The sequence below is a fragment of the Lampetra planeri genome, chromosome 40 (assembly GCF_965212315.1).
Source record: "Lampetra planeri chromosome 40, kcLamPlan1.2.h2, whole genome shotgun sequence".
NCBI lineage: Eukaryota > Metazoa > Chordata > Hyperoartia > Petromyzontiformes > Petromyzontidae > Lampetra > Lampetra planeri.
In genome coordinates, this window is record NC_136146.1 from 8,724,291 (window position 1) to 8,749,698 (window position 25,408).

At 59.6% G+C, this 25,408-nt stretch overlaps 1 protein-coding gene across 1 annotated transcript; it reads left to right on the forward strand.

Moving 5' to 3' along the window:
• Positions 1-2,384: 2,384 nt before the first annotated feature.
• PUS7 (pseudouridine synthase 7) lies at positions 2,385-25,129 on the forward strand. The gene is made up of 15 exons (XM_078613141.1): positions 2,385-3,038; positions 6,668-6,755; positions 7,457-7,552; positions 8,248-8,389; positions 10,074-10,185; positions 11,467-11,544; positions 12,379-12,507; positions 13,207-13,332; positions 14,015-14,076; positions 14,587-14,753; positions 16,066-16,195; positions 19,208-19,309; positions 19,614-19,743; positions 20,185-20,276; positions 23,958-25,129. Exons 1-15 carry the CDS (start codon positions 2,554-2,556, stop codon positions 24,581-24,583), a joined length of 2,565 nt encoding a protein of 854 aa, XP_078469267.1. The 5' UTR covers positions 2,385-2,553; the 3' UTR covers positions 24,584-25,129.
• Positions 25,130-25,408: the final 279 nt, after the last annotated feature.

Consider the following 25,408-nt stretch of genomic DNA (forward strand, 5'->3'; position numbering starts at 1 on the left):
GGGGAGATTTAGAGGGGCACGGGGAGATTTAGAGGGGCACGGGGAGATTTAGAGGGGCACGTTGAGATTTAGAGGGGCACGTTGAGATTTAGAGGGGCACGTTGAGATTTAGAGGGGCACGTTGAGATTTAGAGGGGCACGTTGAGATTTAGAGGGGCACGTTGAGATTTAGAGGGGCACGTTGAGATTTAGAGGGGCACGTTGAGATTTAGAGGGGCACGTTGAGATTTAGAGGGGCACGTTGAAATTTAGAGGGGCACGGGGAGATTTAGAGGAGCACGTTGAGATTTAGAGGGGCACGTTGAGATTTAGAGGGGCACGTTGAGATTTAGAGGGGCACGTTGAGATTTAGAGGGGCACGTTGAGATTTAGAGGGGCACGGGGAGATTTAGAGGGGCACGTTGAGATTTAGAGGGGCACGTTGAGATTTAGAGGGGCACGTTGAGATTTAGAGGGGCACGTTGAGATTTAGAGGGGCAAGTTGAGATTTAGAGGGGCACGTTGAGATTTAGAGGGGCACGTTGAGATTTAGAGGGGCACGTTGAGATTTAGAGGGGCACGTTGAGATTTAGAGGGGCACGGGGAGATTTAGAGGGGCACGTTGAGATTTAGAAGGGCACGTTGAGATTTAGAAGGGCACGGGGAGATTTAGAGGGGCACGGGGAGATTTAGAGGGACACGTTGAGATTTAGAGGGGCACGTTGAGATTTAGAGGGGCACGTTGAGATTTAGAGGGGCACGGGGAGATTTAGATGGGCACGTTGAGATTTAGAGGGGCACGTTGAGATTTAGAGGGGCACGGGGAGATTTAGAGGGGCACGGGGAGATTTAGAGGGGCACGTTGAGATTTAGAGGGGCACGTTGAGATTTAGAGGGGCACGTTGAGATTTAGAGGGGCAAGTTGAGATTTAGAGGGGCACGGGGAGATTTAGAGAGGCAAGTTGAGATTTAGAGGGGCACGTTGAGATTTAGAGGGGCACGTTGAGATTTAGAGGGGCACGTTGAGATTTAGAGGGGCACGTTGAGATTTAGAGGGGCACGTTGAGATTTAGAGGGGCACGGGGAGATTTAGAGAGGCAAGTTGAGATTTAGAGGGGCACGTTGAGATTCAGAGGGGCACGTTGAGATTTAGAGGGGCACGGGGAGATTTAGAGAGGCAAGTTGAGATTTAGAGGGGCACGTTGAGATTTAGAGGGGCACGGGGAGATTTAGAGGGGCACGTTGAGATTTAGAGGGGCACGTTGAGATTTAGAGGGGCACGGGGAGATTTAGAGGGGCACGTTGAGATTTAGAGGGGCACGGGGTGAGCCATGAGGTCTCAGTTGGTCTGCAACTTGCTCAGGGGCTGGCGGCTGGTGGGTTCTCGTGATTGCGGGAATCCACAACCCCCCTTTGGTTCTGTCGGTAAAGTCACGGAGGTCGAAAAATAAAATAAATGATGACGTTTTGATCGCAACACCAGCGGTCGTCCTCGTGCGGAACAAATATCATCCAGCAGTTGAATTGCTGCCACTGGATCTGCTTTCACTGCTGGATATTTTTTTCCCCCTGAGGACGGCCGCTTGTGTTGCGATCGAAACGTCGTCGAGATTTATTTTATTTCACGCTTTTATTTTTAAATACCTACGAAACAACCAAAGATCATAGCTGCGGGTTCTGTGGCGTTTCCCTTCAACTCCGCACCGACCAAGTGTGGACGACGTGTGGCCCGTGACACAACCTCGGTGACAACAACAACAACAGCTGCTGGACACGAGGCCTCATCCAGCAGTGGAGTGACACAACCTCGGTGACAACAACAGCAGCTGCTGGACACGAGGCCTCATCCAGCAGTGGAGTGACACAACATCGGTGACAACAACAACAGCTGCTGGACACAAGGCCTCATCCAGCAGTGGAGTGACACAACCTCGGTGACAACAACAACAACAGCAGCTGCTGGACACGAGGCCTCATCCAGCAGTGCAGTGACACAACCTCGGTGACAACAACAACAACAACAGCAGCTGCTGGACACGAGGCCTCATCCAGCAGTGCAGTGACACAACCTCGGTGACAACAACAACAACAACAGCAGCTGCTGGACACGAGGCCTCATCCAGCAGTGCAGTGACACAACCTCGGTGACAACAACAACAACAACAGCAGCTGCTGGACACGAGGCCTCATCCAGCAGTGGAGTGGAGGCACGGGGCGCTGCGACAACGCTCTGCTGCTGCTGTTGGTAGGTGCCGGAACCAACACCGTGTATCCACCCGGAACTAAAAATGCGATGTTGGTTGTGGTGGGGGGAGAAATCTTCGCGAGCACCACTTCCGCCTCCCCCACTCACCCGGTGCTCGCACGCGATTGGTCAGAAGCTCGGTCACGCCCACGCCGGCTGACCAATCGCGTGGCCGCTTGCTGGGAGGTCGAGCCACGTGCGTCTTGGAGCGACCACGTGGGTGAGGAGGAGGGTGGCCAACGCTCGCTGGCAATTAAACGCGGGAAACGTCGCCAATTAACGAGGGGTGACGTCACTAATTAAGCCACCACACCCCTCCAGAACGTGTCATGGAGGCCGCGAAGCGAGCGCGAGAGAGCGGCGAGGCCGAGGAGACGCGGTCCGGGAAGAGGCCGAGGAGGGAAGGCGACGCGGGAGACGAGAGGGAGACTCGGGGGGAGGCCGGGGGAGGTGGAGGGGAGGCCGGGGGAGATGGAGGCGAGGCGCGGGTTGATGGAGTCGCGGGGAAGGCCCAGGAAGCGGACGCTCGCCCCGGCGATTTTGCTCTATCCGCCGAGGTGGTCACGGCTGAAGATGGTGCTGATGACGATGCCGTCAACGGCGATGATGCTGCTGCTGCTGATGGTGATGCCGACGGCCATCGTGATGCTGCTGCTGCTGCTGGTGGTGGTGGTGATGGGGGAGACGCGGTGGTGCGGGATCAGGGAGGCGAGGAGTTCGCGGAGCGGATGAAACACTGCCTCGTGGAGGTCGACGTGGGCATCGCCGAGTTCGTGAGCGACCTCGCGGGGTTCTCAGGCATCCTCAAGGAGCGGTGAGCGCGACGGTGGTGGTGTGGTGGTGATAGTGGTGGTGTGGTGGTGGTGGTGTGGTGGTGATAGCGGTGATGTGTCGCTGATAGCGGTGATGTGTCGGTGATGACGGTGGTGTGGTGGTGATGACGGTGGTGTGGTGGTGATTACGGTGGTGTGGTGGTGGTGATAGCGGTGATGTGTCGGTGATGACGGTGGTGGTGATAGCGGTGATGGGGTGGTGATGGTGATAGCTGTAAGCCCCAGGCTACTTTGGGCTCGCCTTCCTATCAACCAGAGGCGAGGAGCGGTGGTCGTGGTTACTTATGCCCCCACCGAAGACGAACATCCGTGGAGGGATGCAGGCAAGGCCGATGAGTCGGATGCCTTCTATGACCTGTCACAGGTGCTGGCTAAAGTGGCCACTCGGGACAGAGTCATCTTGTTGGGTGACTTTAATGCCCGAGTTGGTCATGATGCTGGCACCTGGTCTGGAGTGATTGGAGGGCATGGGCCTGATCAGCTCAATAACAACGGTAGGAGGCTGCTAGATTTTTGTGCAGCCCATGGGCTTGTAATTACCAACACGCTGTTCCGGCATCGGCACATCCACACATCATCATGGATGCATGCCAGGTCCAAGCAAAGAACATCTGCTGGACTACGCAGTGACGGAACAGCGGATGCGGGCCCTTGTCCTTGACACCAGGACCTACCGTGGAGCTGATCTGCCCACTGACCATCGACTTGTCATCTGTAGGATGCGCCTGCCATTCTTTCACTCTGGTGGTGGGTGTACATCCAGGACCCCATTCAAACCCACAGTGGCATGGTCTCAGCTAGCTGATGAAAGTTGCAAGCGAGAATTTAATTATCGCTTGCGGCTGGGGTTGCCATTGTTCCCCACTCCTCCTGATGTTGAGGGTAAATGGGCGAGGTTTAGGGCTGTGGCTCATGCAGCTGCAATGGCTGAGTTGGGTACGCGGTCCAGACCTCCGCAGAGACCCTGGCTGACAGGAGGTGTTCAGGCTGGTTGAGAAAAAGCGACAGGCCCACTCATCGTCTACAGCATCCCACGTCAGAGAATGAGGAGGCTTACCGCAGCCTTTGCTCAGAGGTTCAGAGAGCCGTGAGGCGCTGCAAGGATGGATGGTGGTCGCGGGTTGCTGAGGAGATGGAGTCTGCCTCAGTGGTCCGCGATCACAAATCACTATTTAACTTCATCAAAAAAGTAACCTGCAGCGCCATACCTATTACCATCATTAGGGGAAAGAATGGTGATCCAATCTCCGACCCCCAAGAGCAGATTTGCTGAGCATTTCTGTGAAGTCCTGGGGGTGGGGAAATCCCTCAGCCTGAAAAACGTCGTGGGAAAAAGTGGGGATGACCCTGCTGAGGCTGCTATTGGAAGAAGTCACCCCCTGTGAGTGGCTGGCTGAGGTGCCATCTGTTGAGGAAGAACTGAAGGTGATCCAGAGTCCGAGACTAGGAAAGGCACTGGGCAGAGATGATCTCCCAAGCGAAATGCTGAGGGAGGGTGGCGTTTGTGCACAGACTGCCCTATATGACATCATAACAACAGTCTGGACCACTGGACGGGTTCCGCAGGACTAGAAGGATGCCCTGGTGGTCCCCCTCTTTAAGAAGGGGGACTGCACAGACTGTAACAACTACAGGGGCATCTCACTCCTCAGTGTGCCGGGAAAGGTCCTGGCAAGGATTATCCAACATCGCCTTGCTAGGCACGCTGAGGAGAGGCTTGCGGAGCCCCTGTGTGGTTTCAGGAAAGGGCGGTTCTGCACAGATGCCATATTTACTGTTCGTCCGCTACAGCAGAGGTGTAGGGAATTCCAACAAGACCTACATCTCTGCTTTATTGACCTGGTCAAGGCCTATGATACCATCAGGTAGGCCTGGGTTCTTAGTGCTTTTGGAGTCCCTGACTCTGCTCACGGTCATTAAGGACCTTCATGATGGTGAGCGGGCCCGGGTAAAACTACGTGGCCGGGAGTCGGAGCCATTCCCTGTTGACCTTGGTGTTCGACAGGGATGTCCTATGGCTCCTACATTATTTAACATCTATTTCGACCATGTAGTTCGTGTAACTTTCGGTGGTTGTACCAGAGGAATTTCCATCTGGTACAGATACAATGGGAGGCTGATCGATGCCCGGGTGCGGTCAAGGGATGGCTCCCTATCGGTCAACCATGTTACGTATGCCGATGATCTGGTAATTGGAGCTTGCGATTAAGAGGTGGTGCCTTACCATCAACCCCACCAAAACTAAGCACCTGCCTGGGTATTTTGTACCATGGGGCAGTTGTGGAGTTTCCCATGCCTGGGCAGTGTGCTCATGACCGGCTCCGGTTTGACAGCAGAGGTCTCACTCCGAATCGGTCGAGCAGCATTATCTTTTCATCGGTTGCATAATGCTACGTGGAAGCTACCTGGTCTGTCGCTCCACACGAAGCTTCAGGTTGGATAGAGTGGGCGAAATGGGCACGGCATGGGCTAGAGAAGAGATGGAGTGATGTGGTACAGGAGGATGTGGAGATGAGTGGATTTGCCGATGACTGGTACCAGCGATGTCAAGATCAGCCTCTGTGGAGGCAGTCGCCCTCCAGCAATAACGGAGGGCAGAGGAGTGACGCTCACAACAACGAGCGGAGCGTCGGGCAGCTAAAGCACAGCAAGTTGGCACAGCAGGGAGCACAGGTGGTGCATCGGCTACTCATCTCAATCAGTCGACCCGTGGCACCTACTGGGTCTGCCCCGTGACCTCCTGCCAGCGGGCGTTAGACTCTTCACGTGGCCTTAAAGTGCACTTAGCCTGGCACAAGCGCCGTGGTGACGTCACCGCCATATAGTGATGAATGGCGGTTGTTGGTGGTAATGGTGGTGATGTTGATGTTGTTATTGATGATGGTGGTGGTGATGATGATGGTGGTGATGTTAATGTTATTGATGGTGGCAGTGATGTTGATGTTGTTATTCATGGTGGTGATGTTGATGTTGTTATTGATGGTGGTGGTGGTGATGCTTTTATTGATGGTGGTGATGATGGTGGTGGTGATGTTGTTATTGATGGTGGTGGTGATGATGGTGGTGATGTTGATGTTATTGATGGTGGTGGTGGTGGTGATGATGATGGTGGTGATGTTAATTTTATTGATGGTGGCAGTGATGTTGATGTTGTTATTGATGGTGGTGATGATGGTGATGATGGTGGTGATGATGATGTTGTTATTGATGGTAGTGATGATGGTGGTGGTGATGTTAATGTTATTGATGATGATGGTGGTGATGATGATGTTGTTATTGATGGTGGTGATGATGGTGGTGGTGGTGGTGATGTTGATGTTGTTATTGATGGTGGTGATGATGTTGTTATTGATGGTGATGATGATGGTGGTGGTGATGTTGTTATTGATGGTGATGATGATGGTGGTGGTGATGTTGTTATTGATGGTGGTGGTGATGATGATGATGGTGGTGATGTTGTTATTGATGGTGATGATGGTGGTGATGTTGATGTTATTGATGGTGGCAGTGATGTTGATGTTGTTATTGATGGTGGTGATGATCGTGGTGGTGATGATGATGTTGTTATTGATGGTGGTGATGATGATGGTGGTGGTGATGATGTGGGCAGGTATTCTGACTTTGTGGTGCATGAGATCAACGAGGAAGGGAAGGTCTTGCATCTCGACGACCTCAACCCCCCCGCCGCGCCGGAAGAGGTGACACTCATTGCACCTCGCCAGCATCTCATGGTCACCACGCGGCAACATCCACCACACATCGTACAGCAACATCATCGCAGCACGAAGCGTCATCATCGTGGCTACAGCTTCATTCACTCGATGTGTGGTTCATGAAAGATGGGTGTGTGTGTGTGCGCGTCTTTGTCCGTGTGTCTGTTTGTGTTCGAGTACCCGGTGCGGTGTGTGAACATCGCCACTAGGGAGACAAAGGCGGCCGGGATTGGTGCTGGCCACCCACCCCCTCGTGTGCCGTGCCCGTCTTCATTGGTGCTTCTGGCCAACAGCACTTTCCCCAACAGTCTGTTAAGGCTACACGGGGGATCTTTGAATCTGTGATAGTGCTTGTGTTGGTGTGTTTGTGTGGGGAGTGGTGGAGCAGCGGTTAGCGCTACGCTACGAACCCGGCGACCCTAGCTCAATTCTCGCTCACGGCCAACACAGCCAGTGACGATTATCTGAACAGGTCCTGGGCCTCCCCAAGGTCGACTCAGCCTCAAATGAGTACCTGGTGGCGGCGTGTAGTAAACATCGCCACTGGGGAGACAAAGGCGGCCGGGTGTGATGCTGGCCACCCCCACCCCCTCGTGTGCCGTGCCGGCCTTCATCGGTGCTGCTCGCTCACAGTACTTGCCCCAAAAAGTCTGTGGAGGCTACCCGGGGGATCTTTGTCTGCGTAGGTGCGTGTGGACGTGGACACGGGGCCGCTCACGGACGAGCAGCTCGCTCTCCTGACCGACCTCCAGGCCGGCAAAGGTCACGAACTCCTCATGGAGGTGAGCGGCGACGACGACTAGGAGGTCAAAGGTTACCACGGGCACCAGCCCGACGCTCGCTGCTCACCACGCACTGGGGGGCGACGGGGGGGGGGCATTGTGCGGACACCACGCACGCCACGGCCGTGTGTGTATGTGTGTGTGTGTCTCTGTGAATGTGTGTGTGTCTCGGTGAATGTGTGTGTGTCTCTGTGAATGTGTGTATGTGTGTGTGTCTCTGTGAATGTGTGTGTGTCTTTGTGAATGTGTGTATGTCTCTGTGAATGTGTGTGTGTCTTGGTGTGTGTCTCTGTGAATATGTGTGTGTGTCTTTGTGAATGTGTGTGTGTCTCTGTGTGTGTGTCTCTGTGTGTATGTGTCTCTGTGAATGTGTGTATGTGTCTCTGTGAATGTGTGTATGTGTGTGTGTCTCTGTGAATGTGGGTGTGTGTGTGTCTCTGTGAATGTGTGTGTGTCTCTGTGAATGTGTGTGTGTGTCTCGGTGTGTGTGAAGCTGTCATGGGCGTCCCCTACGTCGACTCGGCCTCAAATGAGTGCGATGTGTAAACATCGCCACTGGGGAGACAAAGGCGGCCGGGCGCGGTACTGGCCACCCACCCCCTCGTGCGCCGTGCCGGCCTTCATCGACAGCACCTGCCCCGGCAGTGTGTTCAGGCTCCGCGGGGGCTCTCTGTCTCTGGCGTGCGAGGCTGCAGGTGGAGCAGCTGAGTAAGGACTCCCGCACCGTGCTGCACCGCGCCGTGCGCGCTCGATTCCCGGGCCTGGAGACGCGGACCGAGCAGAGGGACGGTCGCCGCGTCATCGTGGCGTACCGCACCGCCACGCTCACCGGGCGCGGTGAGTCGGGCGCCACCGTGGCCGGGAAATGTTGACTCCCTTGCCTGGTACGCAGGAGGTCGTGGGTTCGATCCCGGCCCTGACGCCTGCTGTAGATTTGGAGTTTACGTGTCTCCTCTCATCATCATCACGGTGGCGAGGAGATGTTAACTACCTCGCCTGGTGTACAGGAGGTCGTGGGTTCGATCCCTGCCCTGACGCCTGCTGCTGTATATTTGTAGTTTGCGTGTCTCTCTCTCATCACGGTGGCTGGGAGATGTTGACTACCTCGCCTGGTACGCAGGAGGTCGTGGGTTCGATCCCTGCCCTGACGCCTGCTCCTGTATATTTGTAGTTTGCGTGTCTCTCTCTCTCACCGTGGTAACGTGGATATTTCTCCGGGTCCTCCGCTTTTTCCGCTCCGCATTTAGAATCAACATGATACGTTTAGAGTGTTTGGCTGCTATAAATGTCAACGTGATAATGATGAGCCACTTCGTAGAGCTATCGTTTGTGAAAAAAAGCTACGTAGCTCAGTGGGGCCTTACTTGGTGAAAACAAATAGTACAAGTTTATAGTTTGAGGTGCGCGCTCACCACTCGCCACACTCACCACTCGCCACACTCGCCACACTCACCACTCGCCACACTCGCCACACTCGCCCCACTCCCCACTCGCCACACTCGCCACACTCACCACTCGCCACACTCGCCACACTCGCCCCACTCCCCACTCGCCACACTCGCCACACTCACCACTCGCCACACTCGCCACACTCGCCCCACTCCCCACTCGCCACACTCACCACACTCACCACTCGCCACACTCGCCACACCCACCACTCGCCACACTCACCACTCGCCACACTCGCCACACTCACCACTCGCCACACTCACCACTCGCCACACTCACCACTCGCCACACTCACCACTCGCCACACTCGCCACTCAACACACACCGGCGCAGCTTGATAACTCGGGGAGTGTTTGCTCGCCGCTCGCCACTCTCTCACCACACTCGGTAAACACTCGACAACAACAACAACCGCCGCCATTCGTTACCACGGCACCTTGAGCCAACGTGAAGTCTGTGTAGACTGGTGCGTGTGTGTGTAGACTCACGCGTGAACTCGTGTGTGTGTGTGTAGACTCACTTGTGAACTCGCGCGTGTGTGTGTGCGTAGACTCGCGTGTGAACTCGTGTGTGTGTGATTGTGTATAGACTCGTGCGTGAACTCGTGCGTGAATTCGTGTGCGTGTGTAGACTCTTACGCGAACTCGTGTGTGTGTGTGTAGACTCGTGCGTGAACTCGTGCGTGAACTCGTGTGTGTGTGTGTGTAGACTCTTACGCGAACTCGTGTGTGTAGACTCGTGCATGAACTCGTGTGTGTGTGTGCGTGTGTGTAGTCTCATTTGTGAACTCGTGCGCGTGTGTGTGTGTGCGTGTGTGTATAGACTCGCGTGTGAACTCGTGTGTGTGTGCGTGTGTGCGTGTGTGTAGACTCATTTGTGAACTCGTGCGTGTGTGTGTGTGTGCGTGTGTGTATAGACTCGCGTGTGAACTCATGTGTGTGTGTGTGCGTGTGTGCGTGTGTGTAGACTCATTTGTGAACTCGTGCGTGTGTGCGCGTGTGTGCATGTATGTGTAGACTCGCGCGTTAACTCGTGTGTGTGTGTGTGCGCGTGTGCGCGTGTGTGTGTGTAGACTCGCGCGTGAACTCGTGGCCCAAGGCGCGGGGCAGCTACTGCCGCTTCCTGCTCTACAAGGAGAACCGCGACACCATGGACGCCGTGAGCTCCCTGGCCAGCCTCGTGCGGTGAGGCGGGGGGGGGGGCACCCCGGTCGTCTGTGTCCGTGTGCCACCCATAGCCACACACCAATACCCACCCACACGCACCCCACACGCACCCATACCGATCCACCTACATCCACCCACCCACACCTACCCATCCACACCCATCCACCCACACGCACCCATACCCATCCACCCACACCTACCCACCCACACCTACCCATCCACCCACCCCCACCCATCCACTCACACCCATCCACCCACACCCACCTACCCCAACCCACACCCACCCACACCTACCCATCCACCCACACCTACCCATCCTCCCACACCCATCCATCCACCCACCCACACCCATCCACCCACACCCACCCACCCACACCCACCCACACCCACCCACACACACTCACCCACACCCACCCACACCCACCCTCCAATACTCACCCATCCACCCACACCCATCCACCCACACCCATCCATCCATCCACCCACCCACCCACAGCCACCCACACACACCCACCCATCCACCCACCCACACCCACACACACTTACCCACACACACACACCCACCCACACCCATCCACACCCACCCACACCCACCCTCCCACAGCCACCCATTCACCCACCCACACCAACCCTCCAAAATCCACCCATAGCTCATAGCAACCATAGCTCCACCCAGAGGTGTGGACTCGAGTCATGTGACTTGGACTCGAGTCAGACTCGAGTCATGAATTTGATGACTTGCGACTCGACTTGGACTTGCATAACAATGACTTTGTCCCACCTATGAGATGTGGACTCGAGTCATGTGACTTGGACTCGAGTCAGACTCGAGTCATGAATTTGATGACTTGCGACTCGACTTGGACTTGCATAACAATGACTTTGTCCCACCTCTGGCTCCACCCATACACACCCATGCCCACAGCACCTCTGGATAACCACCTGCCTTCTCCGTGCACCTAGCCTGGCACGCGGCTGACGTATTTATGTGTGCGTCGGCGTGTGTGTGCGTATGTGCATGGGCGTGTGGGCGTGTGTGTGGTGAATGCGTGTGTGTGCACGTGTGCGTGGATGTGTGTGTTGTGGGTGTGCGTGTTGCGTGTGCGTGTGTGCGCGTGTGCGTGCGTGTTGTGTGCGTGTGTGCGCGTGCGTGCGTGCGTGTGTGTTCGCGTGTGTGTGTTGCGTGTGCGTGTTGCGTGCGTGTTGTGTGCGTGCATGTGTTGTTGCGTGCGTGTGCGCGTGCGTGTGCGCGTGCGTGTGTGCGTGCGTGTGTGCGTGCGTGTGTGTGTGTGCGTGCAGGGTGCGGCCGGCCACCTTCTCGTACGTGGGCACCAAGGACAAACGGGCGGTCACCGTGCAGGAGGTGGCGGCGCTACGGTGACCTCACACACAGACACAGACAAAGCTCCCCCGCGTAGCCTGCGCGCGCTGTCGGGGCAAGTGCTGTTCGAGGTGAGCAGCACCTACGAATGCCCAGCGGGTTTTGCCCGAGACAGAATAAACGTAACAGAACGTGCCCAGGGGGTGGGCTGGCCGGCACCATGCCCCGGCCACCTTTGTCTTCCCAGTGCTGATGATTAATACGCTCACTGCACCAGGTGATAATTTGAGGTTGAGTTGACCTAGGGGAGGCTTGGGACCGGTTCAAATTATCGTCATGGCCACGAGTGGGAATCGAACTTAGATCCCTGCCGCATTCGTAGGGCAGTGTGTTGACGCGTACACACACTCACACACGCGCACACTCACACACGCGCACACTCACACACGCACACACACACTCACACACGCACGCACTCACACGCGTACGCACACGCACACACACGCACTTGCACACACTCACACACACTCACACACGCACTCCCACGCGCACACTAACACTCGCGCACTAACATAGTCGCACACAAACACACACTATGCACTCACACGAGCACACTCGTGTGCACAGATAATCACAGGCTCACACAGGCTCACGTGCACACACACACATTCACATGTGCACATACACGCACACTAACACTCGCACACACACGCACGCACGCTAACACTCGCACACTCGTGTGCACAGATAATCACAGGCTCACGTGCGCACACACACACACGTACACGGACTCACGCGCTCACTCACACGCGTGCTCAAATGTGCACACGCTCAGGCACACTCACACGCACACTCACGTGCTCACCGATCTATACCCCCCCCCGGTGCAGGGTGAGTGCGGAGCGGCTGGCGCAGCTGAACCGCTGTCTGCGTGGGGTGCGCCTGGGGAACTTCTCGTACGCACGCAGCGGCCTCCGCCTGGGGGCGCTGCAGGGCAACCACTTCAGCGTCGTGCTGCGGTGCGCAAGGACCCCCCGCCCCCTGCACACAGACCCTCGCAAGCTCACTCGCTCGCTCACTCGCTCGCCCACTCGCTCGCTCACCCCACTCGCTCACCCGCTCGCTCGCTTGCCCACTCACGCACGCACCCACCCACTCACTCGCTCACCCACTCGCTCACCCGCTCACTCACTCAGGCACCCACTCAATCACTCGCTCACCCACTCGCTCACCCACTCACTCACATACCCACTCACTCACATGCCCACTCACTCACGCACCCATCCACTCACTCACTTGCTCACTCGCTCACTCACTCACCCACTCGCCCACTCATACACCCACTCACCCACCCACCCATCCACTCACTCATCATCTCTCACCCGCTCACTCCCTCACCTACTCACCCACTCACCCACCCTTCCACTCATCCACCTACTCAATCATTCACCCACTCATACACCCACTCACCTACTCACCTACCCGCTCACCCATCCACTGACCAACCTACGTAATCATTCACCCACTCATACACCCACTCACCTACTCACCCATCCACTCACCCACCCACTGACCCACTTAATCAATCATTCACCCACTCACCCACCCACTCATACACCCACTCACTCACCCTTGCACATGAGACTTATCCTGGTCTGGAGAGTGCTCAGCTGGTTAAACCAAATCAACTCAACCCCCCCGCCCCCCCCCACCACCAGCAATGTGAGTGGTACGGAGGAGCAGGTTGCCGCGGCGATGATGTCGCTCCGAGACTCCGGCTTCATCAACTACTACGGCATGCAGCGCTTCGGCACCACAGCGGTGCCCACTCACCACGTGGGCAGGTGAGGGCAGCTCACCCACACACTCACCCACACACTCACCCACACGCTCACCCACACGCTCACCCACACACTCACCCACACACTCACCCACACACTCACCCACACGCTCACCACGTGGGCAGGTGAGGGCAGCTCACCCACACGCTCACCCACACGCTCACCCACACGCTCACCCACACGCTCACCCACACGCTCACCCACACGCTCACCCACACACTCACCCACACACTCACCACGTGGGCAGGAGCTCACCCACACGCTCACCATGTGGGCAGGTGAGGGCAGCTCACCCACACGCTCACCCACACGCTCACCCACACACTCACCCACACGCTCACCACGTGGGCAGGTGAGGAGGGCAGCTCACCCACACGCTCACCCACACGCTCACCCACACGCTCACCCACACGCTCACCCACACACTCACCCACACGCTCACCACGTGGGCAGAGAGGGCAGCTCACCCCGCTCACCCACACACTCACCCACACGCTCACCACGTGGGCAGAGAGGGCAGCTCACCCCGCTCACCCGCACGCTTACCACGTGGGCAGCTCACCCACACGCTTACCACGTGGGGTGATGAGTGGTGCGCTACTCCCCCACTGGGGTGCCACATGGGTGCTATCCCCTGACCCCCTAACCCGCTGATCCCCTGACCCCGTGACCCCGTGACCCACAGGGCCATGCTGCAGGGAAACTGGCCGGAGGTGCTGGACCTGGTGCTGAAGCCTCGGCCTGGAGGTGAGGACGAATCTCGCTCACCCCACGCTCACTCACACTCGCACACACTCACACACACTAACCCACGCTCACCCCGTACTCACCCACGCTCACCCACGCTCACCCACGCTCACACACGCTCACCCACGCTTACCCGTACTCACCCACGCTCACCCACGCTCACCCACACTCACCCACACTCACCCACACTGCCTCTGTCTGTGTGTGTGGGCAGCGGTAGTGTAGCGGTTAGCGCTGCGCTACGAACCCGGCGACCCGAGTTCGATTCCCGCTCATGGCCAACACCACCATCAGTGACGATTATCTCACCCGATCCTGGGCCTCCCCTAGGTCGACTCGGCCTCAAACGAGTACCTGGTGCGGCGTGTGGTAAACGTCGCCACCGGGGAGACAAAGGCGGCCGGGCGCGCCGTGCCGGCCTTCGTAAGCACCGCTCGCTAGCAGCACTTGCCCCGACGGTCTGCTGAGGCTACGCGGGGCCCCTTTGCCCGTGTGTGTGCGTGTGCGTAGCGGAGCGCCCGGAGCTGGTGCGCTGCCGCGAGGAGTGGGGGCGCTCGCGCGACGCGGCGCGCGCGCTGGCGCTGCTGCCGGCGCGCTGCCGCGGCGGCGTGGAGGGGCGGCTCCTGCAGGGGCTGACGCGGCACGCACCGGGGGACATCACCGGGGCCTTCTCCTGCGTGAGGCTCACGCTCACGCTCGCTCGCACACTCACTCACTCACACGCTCGCTCACACACTCACTCACACGCTCACACACACACTCGCTCACACACTCACTCACACGCTCACACACTCGCACGCTCACTCACACACTCACTCACACGCTCGCTCACTCACTCACACACTCACTCACACACTCACTCACACACTCACTCACACACTCACTCACTCACTCGCTCACTCACACGATCACTCACACTCACACGCTCGCTCACACTCGCACGCTCGCTCACACACTCGCACGCTCGCTCACTCACTCACTCACTCACTCCCACACTCGTTCACGCTCTCACTCACTCACCCGGGCTCACACTCGCTCGCACGCTCGCTCACACACTCACACGCGATCACTCACACTCGCTCACACGCGATCACTCACACTCGCTCACACGCTCACTCACTCACACGCTCGCTCACACATGCTCGCTCACACGCTCGCTCACACACTCACACGCGATCACTCACACTCGCTCACACGCGATCACTCACACTCGCTCACACGCTCGCTCACACGCTCGCTCACACTCGCACGCTCGCTCACACACTCACTCACACGCTCGCTCACACACTCACTCACACGCGATCACTCACACTCGCACGCTCGCTCACACTCGCACGCTCGCTCACACTCGCACGCTCACACACTCACTCACTCGCGCTAACACTCGCACGCTCACTCACCCGGGCTCACGCTCGCTCACACTCGTTCACTCGCTCCAACACTCACTTGCACTTGCTCACTCGCACTCACTCACACTCGGGTTGTTGTTGACAGATCCCACGGAACACGAGGCTCATGTACCTGTGTTGTTGTTGTTGTTGACAGATCCCACGGAACAAGAGGCTCATGTACCTGTGTTGTTGTTGTTGTTGACAGATCCCACGGAACACGAGGCTCATGTACCTGTGTTGTTGTTGACAGATCCCACGGAACACGAGGCTCATGTATCTGTGTTGTTGTTGACAGATCCCACGGAACACGAGGCTCATGTACCTGTGTTGTTGTTGTTGTTGACAGATCCCACGGAACACGAGGCTCATGTACCTGTGTTGTTGTTGTTGTTGACAGATCCCACGGAACACGCGTCTCATGTACCTGTGTTGTTGTTGACAGATCCCACGGAACACGAGGCTCATGTACCTGTGTTGTTGTTGTTGTTGACAGATCCCGCGGAACACGCAGCTCATGTACCTGTGTTGTTGTTGTTGTTGACAGATCCCACGGAACACGCGTCTCATGTACCTGTGTTGTTGTTGTTGTTGTTGACAGATCCCACGGAACACGCGGCTCATGTACCTGCACAGCTACCAGAGTGCGATGTGGAACGCCGCGGCGTCTGCTCGCGTCCGCCTGCTGGGCCTCCAGCCTGCACCGGGGGACCTCGTGCTGGACCATGACGGTGAGGCCGCTCTCACCACGCTCACCACGCTCACCACGCTCGCTCGCTCACCACGCTCACTCGCTCCCTCACCACGCTCACCACGCTCACCACGCTCACCACGCTCGCTCACTCCCTCACCACGCTCGCTCGCTCACCACGCTCACCACGCTCGCTCGCTCACCTTGCTCACTCACTCCCTCACCACGCTCACCACGCTCGATCGCTCACCACGCTCGCTCGCTCACCACGCTCACTCACTCCCTCACCACGCTCACCACGCTCGCTCGCTCACCATGCTCACCACGCTCACCACTCTCACCACGTTCACCACGCTCGCTCGCTCACCACGCTCACTCACTCCCTCACCACGCTCGCTCGCTCACCACGCTCACCACGCTCACCACGCTCGCTCACTCCCTCACCACGCTCGCTCACTCACCACACTCACCACGCTCGCTCGCTCACCACGCTCACCACGCTCACTCACTCCCTCACCACGCTCGATCGCTCACCACGCTCACCACGCTCGCTCGCTCACCACGCTCACTCACTCCCTCACCACGCTCACCACGCTCGATCGCTCACCACGCTCACCACGCTCACCACGCTCGCTCGCTCACCACGCTCACTCACTCGCTCACCACGCTCGCTCGCTCACCACGCTCACCACGCTCACCACTCTCACCACGCTCACCACGCTCGCTCGCTCACCACGCTCACTCACTCCCTCACCACGCTCGCTCACCACGCTCACCACGCTCGCTCACCACGCTCGCTCCCTCACCACGCTCGCTCGCTCACCACGCTCACCACGCTCACCACGCTCACCACGCTCGCTCGCTCACCACGCTCGCTCGCTCACCACGCTCGCTCGCTCACCACGCTCGCTCCCTCACCACGCTCGCTCGCTCACCACGCTCGCTCGCTCACCACGCTCGCTCCCTCACCACGCTCGCTCGCTCACCACGCTCACCACGCTCACCACGCTCACCTCGCTCGCTCACCACGCTCGCTCCCTTACCACGCTCGCTCGCTCACCACGCTCGCTCCCTCACCACGCTCGCTCGCTCACCACGCTCACCACGCTCACCACGCTCACCTCGCTCGCTCGCTCACCACGCTCGCTCCCTTACCACGCTCGCTCGCTCACCACGCTCACCATGCTCACCACGCTCGCTCGCTCACCACGCTCGCTCGCTCACCACGCTCGCCACGCACACCATGCTCACCACGCTCGCTCCCTTACCACGCTCGCTCGCTCACCACGCTCACCACGCTCACCATGCTCACCACGCTCGCTCGCTCACCACGCTCGCTCCCTCACCACGCTCACCACGCTCACCTCGCTCGCTCGCTCACCACGCTCGCTCCCTTACCACGCTCGCTCGCTCACCACGCTCACCACGCTCACCATGCTCACCACGCTCGCTCCCTTACCACGCTCGCTCGCTCACCACGCTCACCACGCACACCATGCTCACCACGCTCGCTCCCTTACCACGCTCGCTCGCTCACCACGCTCGCCACGCACACCACGCTCCCTCACCACGCTCCCTCACCACGCTCACCACGCTCGCTCCCTCACCACGCTCACCACGCTCACCACGCTCGCTCACCTCCCTCACCACGCTCGCTCGCTCACCACGCTCACCACGCTCGCTCACCACGCTCGCTCACTCCCTCACCACGCTCGATCGCTCACCACGCTCACCACGCTCGCTCGCTCACCACGCTCACTCACTCCCTCACCACGCTCACCACGCTCGCTCGCTCACCACGCTCACTCACTCCCTCACCACGCTCACCACGCTCGCTCGCTCACCACGCTCACCACGCTCACCACTCTCACCACGCTCGCTCGCTCACCACGCTCACTCACTCCCTCACCACGCTCGCTCGCTCACCACGCTCACCACGCTCGCTCGCTCACCACGCTCGCTCCCTCACCACGCTCGCTCGCTCACCACGCTCGCTCCCTCACCACGCTCGCTCGCTCACCACGCTCGATCGCTCACCACGCTCACCACGCTCGCTCGCTCACCACGCTCACTCACTCCCTCACCACGCTCACCACGCTCGCTCGCTCACCACGCTCACTCACTCCCTCACCACGCTCGCTCGCTCACCACGCTCACCACGCTCGCTCGCTCACCACGCTCGCTCCCTCACCACGCTCGCTCGCTCACCACGCTCGCTCCCTCACCACGCTCGCTCGCTCACCACGCTCACTCACCACGCTCACCACGCTCACCACGCTCGCTCGCTCACCACGCTCGCTCCCTCACCACGCTCGCTCGCTCACCACGCTCACCACGCTCACCACGCTCACCTAGCTCGCTCGCTCACCACGCTCGCTCCCTCACCACGCTCGCTCGCTCACCACGCTCGCCACGCACACCACGCTCCCTCACCACGCTCACCACGCTCGCTCCCTCACCACGCTCACCACGCTCATCACGCTCGCTCGCTCACCACACTCACCACGCTCATCACGCTCGCTCCCTCACCACGCTCACCACGCTCGCTCCCTCACCACGCTCACCACGCTCATCACGCTCGCTCGCTCACCACGCTCGCTCGCTCCCTCACCACGCTCGCTCGCTCACCACGCTCCCTCACCACGCTCGCCACGCTCCCTCACCACGCTCGCTCACCACGCTCGCCACGCTCGCTCCCTCACCACGCTCGCTCACCACACTTGCTCACCATGGTGAGGTGAGGGGTGATGACGATGTAGATGATGATGATGTAGATGATGATGACAATGTTGATGGTGATGACGACGATGATGACGACGATGATGACGATGATGACGATGATGATGATGTTGATGATGATGTTGACGATGATGATGTTGATGATGACGATGATAATGATGACGATGTTGACGATGACGATGACGTAGACGATGATGACGATGTTGATGATGACGATGTTCATGATGACGACATTGATGATGATGACGATGTTGATGATGACGACGATGATGACGATGAAGTTGATGATGACGAGGCCGCTGTGCCGCCCCAGGCTCGCCGCTGCTGCTGGATGCGGCGTCGGCGCCGGCGGCCTCCATGCTGGACGTGGTGCTGCCTCTGCCGGGCTTCGACGTCGTCTACCCCACACACAAGGGTGAGGGGGCGGGGAGTGGGTGGTGGGGGGGGTGGTGGGGGGGGGTGGGGGGGGGATCGGGGGGTGGTGGGGGGGGGGGGATGGTAGGCTGTCCCCGTGATGTCCCTACGGTGTCTCTGCTGTGTCCCCGTTGTGTCCCCGTTGTGTCTCCGCTGTGTCTCGTTGTGTCTCCGTGATGTCCCCGCCGTGTCTCCGCCGTGTCTCCGCTGTGTCTCGTGTCTCCGCTGTGTCTCCATTGTGTCTCCGCTGTGTCTTCATTGTGTCTCCGTGATGTCCCCGCCGTGTCTCCGCCGTGTCTCCGCAGTGGGAGACTTGTACCGCGAGATGCTGTCCGCGGATGGTCTGGACGGGGACAAGCTGAGGCACCGTGTGCGCGAGTACGCGCTGTCCGGGGCCTACCGCAGGGCCGTCGTGAGGCCACGCGGCATCACCTGGTGAGACCACCACAGGCACCGCAACAACCACAACAACAACCACAACAACAACCACCACAACAACCACCACAACAACCACCACAACAAACCACCACAACAACAACAACAACCACCACAGTCACTACAACAACAACAACCATCACAACAACAACCACCACAGTCACCACAACAACCACAACAACCACAACAACAACAAAGGCCGCGTGACATGACCTAGTGAGACACAACCACAGTAACCACAGTAACCACAACAACCACAACAACAACAGTGACCACAACAACCACGACAACCACAACAACCACGACAACAACAAAGGGTCACGTGACGCTGGCTAGAGTTGTGTGCACGTTGAACTCCTGTCTGCACCGTGCGTCGGCGCGGGAGTTTAACCCTCGACTCCCCCTCTCCCCCCCCACCCCCCGGTTGCCGTGGCGACGCAGGGAGCTGTGTCGCTATGACGACTCCACGGTGCCTCTCATCGCCACCGACCTCGACCTCCTGGAGGGGAGGTCACCCGCCCCGGCCCAGCCCGGTGCGTCAAGGGGTCGCGGGGGGTCGCGGGGGTCGCGGGGGTCACGGGTCGCGGGGGTCGCGGGGGTTACGGTCAGGGGTCGGCGCCGCGTGGAAGCGCCGGCGAAGATTTATCTGAAGCGGTGCTGGGCCCTCCCTTAGGGTGACTCGGCCTCAAATGAGTACCCAGTGCCGGTGTGTGTGGTAAACGGTGTGCGTGGTAGACGGTGTGCGTGGTAGACGGTGTGTGTGGTAGACGGTGTGTGTGGTAGACGGTGTGTGTGGTAAACGGTGTGCGTGGTAAACGGCGTGCGTGGTAGACGGTGTGCGTGGTAGACGGTGTGTGTGGTAGACGGTGTGCGTGGTAGACGGTGTGCGTGGTAAATGGTGTGCGTGGTGAACGGTGTGCGTGGTAAACGGTGTGCGTGGTAAACGGCGTGCGTGGTGAACGGTGTGCGTGGTGAACGGTGTGCGTGGTGAACGGTGTGCGTGGTAAACGGCGTGCGTGGTGAACGGCGTGCGTGGTAAACGGCGTGCGTGGTAGACGGTGTGCGTGGTAGACGGCGTGCGTGGTAGACGGTGTGCGTGGTAGACGGTGTGCGTGGTAGACGGTGTGCGTGGTAGACGGTGTGCGTGGTAGACGGCGTGCGTGGTGAACGGTGTGCGTGGTAGACGGCGTGCGTGGTAGACGGCGTGCGTGGTAGACGGCGTGCGTGGTAGACGGTGTGCGTGGTAAACGGTGTGCGTGGTAGACGGTGTGCGTGGTAGACGGCGTGCGTGGTAGACGGCGTGCGTGGTAGACGGCGTGCGTGGTAGACGGTGTGCGTGGTGAACGGCGTGCGTGGTGAACGGCGTGCGTGGTAGACGGCGTGCGTGGTAGACGGCGTGCGTGGTAGACGGTGTGCGTGGTAGACGGTGTGCGTGGTAGACGGCGTGCGTGGTAAACGGCGTGCGTGGTAGACGGTGTGCGTGGTAGACGGCGTGCGTGGTAGACGGCGTGCGTGGTAAACGGTGTGCGTGGTAGACGGCGTGCGTGGTAGACGGCGTGCGTGGTGAACGGCGTGCGTGGTAGACGGTGTGCGTGGTAAACGGCGTGCGTGGTAGACGGTGTGCGTGGTAGACGGTGTGCGTGGTAGACGGCGTGCGTGGTGAACGGCGTGCGTGGTGAACGGCGTGCGTGGTAGACGGCGTGCGTGGTAAACGGCGTGCGTGGTAGACGGTGTGCGTGGTAGACGGTGTGCGTGGTAGACGGCGTGCGTGGTAGACGGCGTGCGTGGTAAACGGTGTGCGTGGTAGACGGTGTGCGTGGTAGACGGCGTGCGTGGTGAACGGCGTGCGTGGTAGACGGTGTGCGTGGTAAACGGCGTGCGTGGTAAACGGTGTGCGTGGTAGACGGTGTGCGTGGTAGACGGCGTGCGTGGTGAACGGCGTGCGTGGTAGACGGCGTGCGTGGTAGACGGCGTGCGTGGTAAACGGCGTGCGTGGTAAACGGTGTGCGTGGTAGACGGTGTGCGTGGTAGACGGCGTGCGTGGTGAACGGTGTGCGTGGTAGACGGTGTGCGTGGTAAACGGCGTGCGTGGTAAACGGTGTGCGTGGTAGACGGTGTGCGTGGTAAACGGCGTGCGTGGTAAACGGCGTGCGTGGTAGACGGCGTGCGTGGTGAACGGCGTGCGTGGTAGACGGCGTGCGTGGTAGACGGTGTGCGTGGTAAACGGCGTGCGTGGTAAACGGTGTGCGTGGTAGACGGTGTGCGTGGTAAACGGCGTGCGTGGTAAACGGTGTGCGTGGTAGACGGCGTGCGTGGTAGACGGCGTGCGTGGTAAACGGTGTGCGTGGTAGACGGTGTGCGTGGTAGACGGCGTGCGTGGTGAACGGCGTGCGTGGTAGACGGCGTGCGTGGTGAACGGCGTGCGTGGTAGACGGCGTGCGTGGTAGACGGCGTGCGTGGTAGACGGCGTGCGTGGTGAACGGCGTGCGTGGTGAACGGCGTGCGTGGTAGACGGCGTGCGTGGTGAACGGCGTGCGTGGTAGACGGCGTGCGTGGTAGACGGCGTGCGTGGTGAACGGTGTGCGTGGTAGACGGCGTGCGTGGTAGACGGCGTGCGTGGTAGACGGCGTGCGTGGTAGACGGCGTGCGTGGTGAACGGTGTGCGTGGTAGACGGCGTGCGTGGTAGACGGCGTGCGTGGTAGACGGCGTGCGTGGTGAACGGCGTGCGTGGTGAACGGCGTGCGTGGTAGACGGCGTGCGTGGTAGACGGCGTGCGTGGTAGACGGCGTGCGTGGTGAACGGCGTGCGTGGTAGACGGCGTGCGTGGTAGACGGCGTGCGTGGTAGACGGTGTGCGTGGTAGACGGCGTGCGTGGTAGACGGCGTGCGTGGTAAACGGCGTGCGTGGTAGACGGCGTGCGTGGTAGACGGTGTGCGTGGTAGACGGCGTGCGTGGTAGACGGTGTGCGTGGTAGACGGCGTGCGTGGTAGACGGTGTGCGTGGTAGACGGCGTGCGTGGTAGACGGTGTGCGTGGTAGACGGCGTGCGTGGTAGACGGTGTGCGTGGTAGAAGGCGTGCGTGGTAGAAGGCGTGCGTGGTAGACGGTGTGCGTGGTAAACGGCGTGCGTGGTAAACGGCGTGCGTGGTAGACGGCGTGCGTGGTAGACGGCGTGCGTGGTGAACGGTGTGCGTGGTAGACGGTGTGCGTGGTAGACGGCGTGCGTGGTAGACGGCGTGCGTGGTAGACGGCGTGCGTGGTGAACGGTGTGCGTGGTAGACGGTGTGCGTGGTAGACGGCGTGCGTGGTGAACGGTGTGCGTGGTAGACGGCGTGCGTGGTAGACGGTGTGCGTGGTAAACGGCGTGCGTGGTGAACGGCGTGCGTGGTGAACGGTGTGCGTGGTGAACGGCGTGCGTGGTGAACGGTGTGCGTGGTGAACGGTGTGCGTGGTAGACGGTGTGCGTGGTAGACGGCGTGCGTGGTGAACGGTGTGCGTGGTGAACGGCGTGCGTGGTGAACGGCGTGCGTGGTAGACGGTGTGCGTGGTAGACGGCGTGCGTGGTAAACGGTGTGCGTGGTAGACGGCGTGCGTGGTAGACGGCGTGCGTGGTGAACGGTGTGCGTGGTAGACGGTGTGCGTGGTAAACGGTGTGCGTGGTAGACGGCGTGCGTGGTGAACGGTGTGCGTGGTGAACGGTGTGCGTGGTAGACGGTGTGCGTGGTAGACGGTGTGCGTGGTAGACGGTGTGCGTGGTAAACGGTGTGCGTGGTAAACGGTGTGTGTGGTAAACGGCTGAAACTAAGCTGTGTTTTATTTTAATCGCTGCAAGGCTCTGCTCAGCTGTTTAGAAGTGGCTTGTCGCGTGGACATTTGTAGCAGCCAAATACTCTTAAGGACATCTGTGGGGGGGGGAAAAGAGCTTCATTGCTCATCGGATTCCTCCGGTTTCTGGTTCTAAGCGCGCAATGTCGATTCTGGTCAACGCGGGGGGAGGAGCCGGAGGACGATCCACGCGGCCAGGGAGAGAGAGAGAGAGACGCGCAGACTCCAGATCGACAGGCGTCGGGATCGAACCCACGACCTCCTGCGTACCGGGCGAGGTAGTTAACATCTCGTCTTTGTCGCTGTGGTGAGCAGAGGGGCGGTACCACGACCTCGTGCGTACCGGGCGAGGTAGTCAACATCTCGTCTGTGGCGGTGTGCGTGAGCAGAGGGGCGGTACCGTGCGCTCAAGATGGAGTTTGCGCTGCCCCCGTCGAGCTACGCGACCATGGCGGTGCGCGAGGTGCTCAAGATGGACACGAGCATCCGCAGCCAGAGCGCCCTCAACACCAGCAGCAGCGGCAGCGGCAGGGACACGGCCAGAGAGACAGCCAGGAGCACGACCACCACAAACACCACAGACACCACAGACACCACCACCACGGACATCACCACCATAGACACCACCACCACCATGGACACCACCACCACCACCCCCTCCACGGCCACCTCCACGGCCACCACCGCCACCACGGACACCACCACCACCACGGACACCACCACCACCATGGACATAGCCACCACCACCCCCTCCACGGACACCTCCATCACCACCTCCACAAACACCACCACAGACACCACCACCACGGCCGCCACCACCACAGACACCACCACGGACACCACCATGGACACCACCACCCCCCCCTCCACAAACACCACCACCACCATGGACATAGCCACCACCACCAGCAACACCACCAAAGACACCGACACCGCCACCACCACCACAGTGACACCACCACCACCACCAAGCAGAGAGGGTGACGCTGCAGGGGCAAGTGCTGTTAGCGAGTAGCAGCAGCACCTGTGAAGGCTACCGGCACTGCGGCGCACGAGGGGGCGGGGGGCCAGCACCACGCCCGGCCGCCTTTGTCTCCCCAGCGGTGGCGTTTACGCACAGCACACCGGAACTCATTTGAGGCTGAGTCGACCTAGGGGAGGCCCAGGACTGGTTGAGGTCACTGGTGGTGTTGGTGGCCCGTGAGCGGGAATCAAACCCGGGTCGCTGGGGTTTGCGGCGTAACACGCTAACCGCTGCGCCACCGCTCCCCACACACACACATGCACACACAGAGACAAAGATCCCCCGTATAGCTTTAACAGACTGTTGGTTAGCGAGCACGCGCACACGCGTGTGTGGTTGCGTGCGTATGAATGTGTGCGTGCGTGTGTGTATGTGCGTGTGTGTATGTGCGTGTGTGTGTGGTTGCGTGCGTGTGTGTGTGTAGTTGTGTGTATGTGCGTGTGTGTATGTATGTATGTGTGCGCTCGTACGTTGAATGTTACGTTCCCCGCTCTGCTCGGAGAGCCCCTTTTCAATTAAACTTCTCTCACATCGCCAGAGTGCCTCCCTTGACACGTTCCTCTTCCGGTGTCAGGCTAGGTGCCTGTCAGACCCAGGCTAGGTGCCAGGCTAGGTGCCTGCTGTGATGAGAGACCCGGGCTGGTGCCAGGCTAGGTGCCTGTTGTGATGAGAGACCCGGGCTGGTGCCAGGCTAGGTACCTGTTATGATGAGAGACCCAGGCTGGTGCCAGGCTAGGTGCCTGCTGTGATGAGAGACCTGGGCTGGTGCCAGGCTAGGTGCCTGTTATGATGAGAGACCCGGGCTGGTGCCAGGCT